This window comes from Oncorhynchus mykiss, chromosome 20 (genome assembly GCF_057628025.1).
Source record: "Oncorhynchus mykiss isolate SJ-2025 chromosome 20, ASM5762802v1, whole genome shotgun sequence".
In the NCBI taxonomy this organism is placed as follows: Eukaryota; Metazoa; Chordata; class Actinopteri; order Salmoniformes; family Salmonidae; genus Oncorhynchus; species Oncorhynchus mykiss.
The window spans coordinates 13,622,447-13,632,446 of record NC_143041.1 but is presented as its reverse complement, the minus strand read 5'-3'; the positions used below and the strand labels follow the sequence as shown (position 1 = coordinate 13,632,446).

General features: G+C 42.7%; 1 protein-coding gene across 16 annotated transcripts in view; it reads left to right on the top strand.

The window, feature by feature from the left end:
- Positions 1–10,000, top strand: part of cacna1g (calcium voltage-gated channel subunit alpha1 G) — a 199,397-nt gene that overhangs the window by 157,672 nt on the left and 31,725 nt on the right. For 10 of the 16 annotated variants that reach the window (XM_036956460.2, XM_090212290.1, XM_090212289.1 and 7 more), the window contains one exon: positions 7,528–7,741. In XM_036956460.2, coding sequence (XP_036812355.2) covers positions 7,528–7,741 — 214 coding nt within the window. The remainder of the gene's footprint in view (positions 1–7,527; positions 7,742–10,000) is intronic. The other 6 variants (XM_090212291.1, XM_090212295.1, XM_090212293.1 and 3 more) reach the window with 1 other exon arrangement.

Genomic DNA, 10,000 nt, shown 5'->3' with positions numbered 1-10,000 from the left:
ACCTTAAGGAATACTAAACACATCTTGGAAAGCCAGTCTGGTGTGTCTTTGGCATAAACATTAGCGTAATTGCCCTGCCGAAAAATAAAACTCTATCCCAAGGTTAGGTATTTAGAAGAACTAGTTGGGCTTTAACTTTTTACCTGGGCTTTGCTCCTTTCATATTTTATCCCAACAAACTCCCCAGTCCCTGCCGGCAACAAGTATACCCATAAAATGGTGCTGCCACCACAATACAAAGGTACACTGTGTTAACAACCCTCCAGGCAAGCTTCAATGCCATACAACTCTACTTCCGTGGCCTCCAATTGCTCTTGAATACAAGTAAAACTAAATGCATGCTCTTCAACCGATCGCTGCCTGCCCCTGCCCGCCTGTCCAACATCACTACTCTGGACGGCTCCGACTTGGAATATGTGGACAACTACAAATACCTAGGTGTCTGGTTAGACTAAACTCTCCTTCCAGACTCACATCAAACATCTCCAATCCAAAGTTAAATCTAGAATTGGCTTCCTATTTCGCAACAAAGCATCCTTCACTCATGCTGCCAAACATACAGTGCCTTGCGAAAGTATTCGGCCCCCTTGAACTTTGCGACCTTTTGCCACATTTCAGGCTTCAAACATAAAGATATAAAACTGTATTTTTTTGTGAAGAATCAACAACAAGTGGGACACAATCATGAAGTGGAACGACATTTATTGGATATTTCAAACTCTTTTAACAAATCAAAAACTGAAAAATTGGGCGTGCAAAATTATTCAGCCCCCTTAAGTTAATACTTTGTAGCGCCACCTTTTGCTGCGATTACAGCTGTAAGTCGCTTGGGGTATGTCTCTATCAGTTTTGCACATCAAGAGACTGACACTTTTTCCCATTCCTCCTTGCAAAACAGCTCGAGCTCAGTGAGGTTGGATGGAGAGCATTTGTGAACAGCAGTTTTCAGTTCTTTCCACAGATTCTCGATTGGATTCAGGTCTGGACTTTGACTTGGCCATTCTAACACCTGGATATGTTTATTTTTGAACCATTCCATTGTTGATTTTGCTTTATGTTTTGGATCATTGTCTTGTTGGAAGACAAATCTCCGTCCCAGTCTCAGGTCTTTTGCAGACTCCATCAGGTTTTCTTCCAGAATGGTCCTGTATTTGGCTCCATCCATCTTCCCATCAATTTTAACCATCTTCCCTGTCCCTGCTGAAGAAAAGCAGGCCCAAACCATGATGCTGCCACCACCATGTTTGACAGTGGGGATGGTGTGTTCAGGGTGATGAGCTGTGTTGCTTTTACGCCAAACATAACAATTTGCATTGTTGCCAAAAAGTTCAATTTTGGTTTCATCTGACCAGAGCACCTTCTTCCACATGTTTGGTGTGTCTCCCAGGTGGCTTGTGGCAAACTTTAAACAATACTTTTTATGGATATCTTTAAGAAATGGCTTTCTTCTTGCCACTCTTCCATAAAGGCCAGATTTGTGCAATATACGACTGATTGTTGTCCTATGGACAGGGTCTCCCACCTCAGCTGTAGATCTCTGCAGTTCATCCAGAGTGATCATGGGCTTCTTGGCTGCATCTCTGATCAGTCTTCTCCTTGTATGAGCTGAAAGAGGGACGGCCAGGTCTTGGTAGATTTGCAGTGGTCTGATACTCCTTCCATTTCAATATTATCGCTTGCACAGTGCTCCTTGGGATGTTTAAAGCTTGGGAAATCTTTTTGTATCCAAATCCGGCTTTAAACTTCTTCACAACAGTATCTCGGACCTGCCTGGTGTGTTCCTTGTTCTTCATGATGCTCGCTGCGCTTTTAACGGACCTCTGAGACTATCACAGTGCAGGTGCATTTATACGGCGACTTGATTACACACAGGTGGATTGTATTTATCATCAATAGTCATTTAGGTCAACATTGGATCATTCAGAGATCCTCACTGAACTTCTGGAGAGAGTTTGCTGCACTGAAAGTAAAGGGGCTGGATAATTTTGCACGCCCAATTTTTCAGTTTTTGATTTGTTAAAAAAGTTTGAAATATCCAATAAATGTCATTCCACTTCATGATTGTGTCCCACTTGTTGTTGATTCTTCACAAAAAAATACAGTTTTATATCTTTATGTTTGAAGCCTGAAATGTGGCAAAAGGTCGCAAAGTTCAAGGGGGTCGAATACTTTCGCAAGGCACTGTACCCTTGTTAAACCGACTTCGGCGATGTCATTTACAAAATAGCCTCCAATACCCTACTCAATAAATTGCATGCAGTCTATCACAGTGCTGTCTGTTTTGTCACCAAAGCCCCATATACTACCCACCACTGCCACTACCCACCACTGCGACCTGTACGCTCTCGTTGGCTGGCCCTCGCTTCATACTCGCCGCCAAACCCACAGGTCATCTACAAGACCCTGCTAGGTAAAGTCCTACCTTATCTCAGCTCGCTGGTCACCATAGCAGCACCCACCTGTAGCACACGCTCCAGCAGGTATATCTCTCTGGTCACCCCCAAAACCAATTCTTCCTTTGGCCGCCTCTCCTTCCAGTTCTCTGCTGCCAATGACTGGAACGAACTACAAAAATCTCTGAAACTGGAAACACTTATCTCCCTCACTAGCTTTAAGCACCAGCTGTCAGAGCAGCTCACAGATTACTGCACCTGTACATAGCCCATCTATAATTTAGCATTTATTTATATTTATTATTTAGTATTTATTTATTTATTTTGCTCCTTTGCACCCCATTATTTCTATCTCTACTTTGCACAATCTTCCACTGCTAATCAACCATTCCAGTGTTTTACTTGCTATATTGTATTTACTTCGCCACCATGGCCTTTTTTTGCCTTTACCTCCCTTATCTCACCTCACTTGCTCACATTGTATATAGACTTATTTTTCAACTGTATTATTGACTGTATGTTTGTTTTACTCCATGTGTAACTCTGTGTTGTTGTATGTGTCAAACTGCTTTGCTTTATCTTGGCCAGGTCGCAATTGTAAATGAGAACTTGTTCTCAACTTGCCTACCTGGTTAAATAAAGGTGAAATAAATAAAAAAGTATAAATAAAATCAACAACATTGCATTCACTCCACATTACTGGCCTGTATGACGAAATGAAAAGAAGGAAAACTATGTAAAAAAAAATCCACTACAAATCATCCATTCTGTTTGCAACAAGGCCATTAAGGAATACTACAACACAGCAAGGACAATAACTTTTTGGCCTAAAGTAAAAACTGCAGGTTTGGGTCAAATCCAATACAACACAACCCAGAGTGAAACTCGCTGTATTTTAAAGTATTACGGTGGCAGCATCATGTTATGGGTATGCTTGTCATCGGCAGCGACTGTGGAGTTTGTCGGGATCAAAATAAATATGAAACGAGCCAAGCCCAGGTAGAAATGTAAAGGAAAACCAAAGCCTGGAATGTAGTTTTATTTTTCAGTGAGACAATTACACAAATTCACACCAGAAGGGCTTTCCCAAGATGTGTGGAGTGGTCCTGAGTGGTCCTGACTTAAATTTGCTTGAAAGTCAGAGACAATATTTGAATATTGCTGTCCGTTAGGGGCGGATTTGCCATCTGGTAATTCTGGCAAATGCCTGATGGGCTGGACCATTTTTTGTTGGGTGGGCTGATCGAAATTGACACAAAAACACACAAAAATATTTTGAATATATAAAAATAAAATGGGCCTGTTAAGATTTTTTTTAGCAATTTCTCTGTTATTCTAATCTATAATCTATGGGGCGGCAGGGTAGCCTAGTGGTTAAAGTGTTGGACTAGTAACCGAAAGGTTGCAAGTTCATATCCCGAGCTGACAAGGTACAAATCTGTCGTTCTGCCCCTGAACAGGCAGTTGTTCCTAGGCCGTCATTGAAAATAAGAATTTGTTCTTAACTGACTTGCCTAGTTAAATAAAGGTAAAATAAAATAAAAAATAATGAGCATTTGGCTGATCAGTGGGCAATGGCCGGCCTCCCTACCAAGAGGGCCCGGTTTTCTGATAGGCTGAACTCACATTCAAAGTCAAACCTGGCATCAGCAAAGAGACCTGCTCAGACTCTGTCATGAGTTAAGAAAGTCAAGATCATGGATTGTAAAAAGATCATGGATTGCCCATAAATGTAGAAAAAGCACATTATACATTGTCATCTCACTCAAAACTTCACATTTGTGGAGCTGCTAAACCATGATTTGGTCAAACAATGGTCTCACTGGTTTGATGAGTGAGCCATTACAAAATGACATTTTGTGGAAAAACACTACTTTGGAAGCTTTGTCCCCTTGTCCCTGTCAAGGAGAGGAGGGTCTCAGCTTTCTGTGGGTATAATTTGTATTTCTCAACTCTCAATATTCAGCTCAATAACAATTACTTTACAACCAAGATATTTGATATGGCTTTGAGATATGGAGCGGTGCACACCCAGAAAGCGCACCGGCCAATGCGAGGGAATAGACCTATAGGTCTCATGGGTAGTAGCCTACAACTGCAACATTTGTTTAGGACATTACATTTACAGTTTGATGAATACATGGCTACTAGCAGCGGGTATTATAGTTAGAATGTTTTGAGTTTCCACTTCCTCAGGTGTTGCACCCCAAATGATTTAGCCTATGATATTAGTTAGAGCACATAAAGCTGTATGTAATGCAACTCTATTGAGCAAGACAGAAATCAGGAAATTCTGCAATCTTATTTTAGACAGTTAAATATGGCAACTATAGTGTAATTGTCAACCCAAAATTCATGGCTGTCTAGATTTAGTTGCACATCAAAATATCTTGAAGTATGCATTCCTGCCTGGATGTGTTAGATTAAAAAAAACACATTTCTTGGGTACCTCAGCAGTCAGTATTTATTATACTTTGTAATAAAGCAGTATGAATTACTTAATAAGATGATTAGGCCGTTTCACGATTTGTATTTATTATGGATCCCCATTAGCTGCTACCAAGGCAGCAGCTACTCTTCCTGGGGTCCAGCAAAATTAAGGCAGTTATATACAATTAAAAAAACATTTCATTACATTTCACAACAGATTTCATAACACGTTAAAGGTGGCGACTCACTCTACTCACACTCTACTACCACATATCTACAACACAAAATCCATGTGTACGTGTGTGTGTAGTGCGTATGTTGTCTGATGTGTGTTCATGTGGTTGTCTGTGCCTGTGTGTGTGTCTCTTCACAGTCCCCGCTGTTCCATAAGGTGTATTGTTCTGTTTTGTAAATCTGATTTTACTGCTTGCATGTTACTTGATGTGGAATAGAGTACTATGTAGTCATGGCTCTATGTAGTACTATGTGCCTCCCGTAGTCTGTTCTGGAATTGGGGACTGAGAAGAGACCTTTGTCTTGTGGGGTACTTAAGGCATTTCATTTTTTTTCCGGTATCTATACTTTACTTTACTAGTTATATTTTTGACAACTTTTCAATTCACTACATTTTCCCTGAAACCCAAAAACGCATTACATTTTGAATGCTTAGCAGGACAATGATCCAATTCACACACTTATTGAAAGAACATCCCTGGTCCTCTCTACTGCCTCTGATCTGGCAGACTCACTAAACACACATGCATCATTTGTAAATCATGTCTGAGTGTTGGAGTGTGCCCCTGGCTCTCTGTAAATATATACAAAAACAAGAAAATGGTGCCATCTGGTTTGCTTAATATAAGGAATTTGAAATTATTTATACGTTTACTGTTGATACGTAAGTATATTTTAGCAAGTACTTTTACCTTTGATACTTAAGTATATTTTAAACCAACTACTTTTAGACATTTACTCAAGGAGTGTTTTACTGGGTGACTTTCACTTTCACTTGAGTTATTTTCTATTAAGGTATCTTTGCTTTTACTCAAGTATGACAATTGGGTACTTTTTCCACCATGGTTGTCAGAGCTGTGTGATAGTAGTTCAAACAGACAGCTCTGTGAATTCAACATGTCAATACTTCTCACAAATACAAACATTGACAAAGTCAATCTTTGCTCTACTTTGAGCCAGGGGAGATTGACATATTATTAATGTTAGCTCTCTGTGTACATTTAGGGGTCAGCCGTGCTGCTCTGTTCTGGGCCGATTGTAATTGTAAAGTCCCTCTTTGTGGCTCCTTACCACACCACAATGTCCACATAATTCCTTACAAGATTTAGTAGAGGTTTAGGGTTCAGTGAAGGATTTGTCCCAAATTCAATACTTTTCATTTTTGAAATATTCAGGACGAACTGATTTCTTGCCACCCAATCTGAAACTGACTGCAGCTCTTTGTTAAGTGGGTCCAACCACATAATGGGCTGGTGCCACCAACTATAAACGTTGGTGGCACCAGTGACACCAAGGAAAAATGTTCTTCTGGAAAGCTGTAATAGTAATGTGGGCTGGTGTGCGCGGTGATGTGGGATGGTGTGGATAAAATGCAAGGGCCGAATGATTTTCCTCAGTCTGCCCCTGCTGCCTGTCAATGATTCCTAACCAAATTTACTGAGCTTGAGCAATTTTGACAAAAACAATGGGCATATGTTGCCCTGAGGGCTGGGTACATTTGGTAGGATACTATTATTGTAGAAAAGCTTCAACCAAGTATTAACTCTGGGGTGTGAAGACATAAGCTATCAAGACATCTTTGGGGGAACGTTCTATATTATACTTTCTCTTTGAAAATGCGGAGTAGGTTGTGTAGATCTTTAGGATTTGTATTTATTTGTATTCCTTTTGAGACAGCAAAATGTGAAGACTGTGGAAGGGGTGTGTAAACTCACTAGCCACTGAATATGTACACGCACACACACACACACACACACGCACACACACACACACACACACACACACACACACACACACACACACACACATGCACTTTTTCCTCTGTTCACTAGAGATACAGTAGCAGAACAGCAGAACAAAGGCTTGGTCGGCTAGGACCAGAGATGTGTTGATGTTTATGAAACATCAGGTCAGCGTTTCTGTCTCTGCTTTAGGGACGAGGCATTGATCTCCTCTCTATAAGCTGCTTACTGTCCAACATCATCCAACACGCCTCTAGCTTCTTCCACACGTTCTGCAGCTTACAGTACTGTGTATACTCATACATTTAGCTTTCCAGATGTACTGTTTTGTATCAAATTAACAGTGTTCGTGTGTTTATTTCTGCATTCATTTCTACATTTTGTCGTGTTGACTGTAGCAGCAGGATGACGGTGGTCCTGGCAGTCACAAAAGGCAGCTAGCTGGTAGTGTGCTCCGCTCAAGTTGGATAGAGACACACACACATCCCGCTGCGCACACACTGGTTGAATCAACGTTGTTTCCACGTCATTTCAATAAAGTGACGTTGAACCCACGTGGAATAGACGTTCAAGTCTGTGCCCAGTGGGACTTGGGGCTGGTTTTTCGGCGTTTGCATAGAGTGCACCACCACAATACTCATAACTCGAGTGCGTGTATATAACATCATACTGTGTGTGTGCGAGTACAGTATATTACACTATACTCTGTCTATGTCTACCCCCTCCAGCCACAGCTGAACTACAACCCGTGGATGCTCCTCTACTTCATCTCCTTCCTGCTCATCGTCAGCTTCTTTGTGCTCAACATGTTCGTGGGCGTGGTGGTGGAGAACTTCCACAAGTGTCGGCGCAGCCAGGAGGCCGAGGAGGCCAAGCGCAGGGAGGAGAAGAGACTGAAACGGATGGAGAAAAAGAGACGGAGTAAGGAGAAGGAGCTGGCTGGTCGGTAGTCTTTCCACATCTTTCTGAGTCCTGCCTGGTTTGAGCTTGTTTTGGTTTGATTTGACCGAAGTCAACGGACGTAGAAGCGCGCTAGACCTGGAATAGTTGCTATTTTGCATTAATGTAGAAGTGCCTTTTCTTTTTAAATGGTTTTCCTCCCTGTAGTGTCCCCGCTAGATATCCTCTCTTTGTGTGGGGGTCAGTGGCCACCCATTCTGGTCCAGGAGAGCTACTGGGTGTGGATTTGAGGATTTGATTCTAGCCCAGCAATAATTGTAAAGCCTGGAATCAGGTGTGTTAGTGCTGGGCTGGAACAAAAGCCCACACACCCAGCCTCTCTCCAGGATCGGAGTTGTTGAGCGCTGGTCTAGTAAGAATAGACCCCCCCCCCCCCCCCCTTTCCCCTGCCTGGCCTATCGTAGAGGGTGTACTTAGGACCGTCCCCTTGGAGCATGCCCAGTGAGTACTGGTGGACGGGACTTGCATGGCGTGGTACTTTCAGAGTTAGAGGGAGGGGGGTGGGGTGAGGGCGAGGTTACATCCCCCCTATCTCCCCCCTTCCCCCTCCTCTCCTGCATGTAGTTGTAGTACATCCGGAGGGGTAGGTAGAACTACAAACCAAACTAGGGAGTACCTAGATGCTGATCTATGGTTTCCTCTTTATGAAAAGGGTTAGGATCATACGAAGGTTAGCTGATCCTAGATCTTTGCCCGGCCGCCCCTCCAGCTGTACAAGAACGGGTTACCAGATGCCCGACTTCGCCTCTCTATAGTGATTCCACTGCCTTCTAACCCCAAACATTGGATATGAGAAATAGTGGTTATTTCAGTAGCCGTATTGGCTGTAGAGATACTTTTGGTGGATCAAAGTAAGATCATTTGGATTTTTTTTCATCAAATGTTGATGGTAGTTGACAGTGGGAATGCCTTCGGTAGCTGACAGTGGGAATCTCTTGAGAAATACAGATGGATATGGATTTTCTCTTGCAGATGTGGTGTGCCCAAAGTGCTCATGCACTCACACTCTCCCATGCTCTCACACCCTCTCACACACATACAGTCACTCAAACAGACCGAACACACACAGTCTCCCTCTCGCTCACTCTTTTACTTCCACCCTCTTGCCCTCACTCACACACCTGCGGCAGGTAGCCTAGTGTTTAAGCGTGTTGGGCCAGTTACCAAAAGGTTGCTGGATCCAATCCCCGAGCCGGGAAGGTGGGAAAATATGCCTTTCTGCCCTTGAGCAAGGCAATTAACCCCTAACAACTGCTCCCAGGGTGCTGATGATGTCGATTAAGGCAGCCCCCTGCACCTCTCTGATTCAGAGGGGTTGGGTTAAATGCAGAAGACATATTTTGGTTGAATGCATTCAGTTCTACAACTGGCTAGGTATCCCCCTTTCCCCTTAAACCGGCCTGTACAAACCACTCTCAAATGCTTCCGAAACAAATAGAGAATGAACATGCCCTCCTCTATCCGTCTCTATAATTGTTCAAGGCCCCTCATGTCCATTGGTTTCTTTCTCCGTTTCATTTTTCTATAGATTATCTTTAGTTTATGGTTTATAGCCTTTCCTTTATCCGGTCTGTAACCTCAAGCTTGTTCTTTTTCTGTTGCTTGGAAACCATTTTGCGCACAACTGTAACTGAAGTTGTAGAATCATTTGACAGAGTAAGAGAATGGTTGATTATTAAAGGTATGTAGAGTAGAGGTATACCCCCTTGTGACTGGACAGGCTTCAGAATCTACACTCTGCTTCTCTGGATGGCACAAGAGTTTGTGAAGAGAAGGGAAACGTAAGCTGTTTTCTTCTGATGGGGAGATTGCTTTTTTTTTTTACTCCATCCGAGTGGCTCTATTTGTGTCGCAGTCATTTTTTGTTCATAGATCTTTGGGATTTTGGGGTTTGAATATCGGGGATTGACTGACTGTCTACAAAATCCCCAACTGAATCATCGAACCCTTATCAACTGTATCACGAGCTCACACTGGACTCAGAATAAGTGGAAAAGACTCACAGTAGGAACTAACCAGCCCACGTTGTCATCTTCATCCTTCTGCTCTTACTTCATCCCTATTTCTCCTTCTTACACTCTCTCTCCTTCGCCCATCCCTCGTTCCACACCTCTCTCTGACTAACCTGGTCTCGTTCTTCTAGATGTGTTGATGATTCCGGGGGTGAGTTGGGTCCTCTCTGAAGGCACACTGACAGGTACAGAGTTTCTAGCATGTTCTGTGTGTCCCCTACCATGGTGG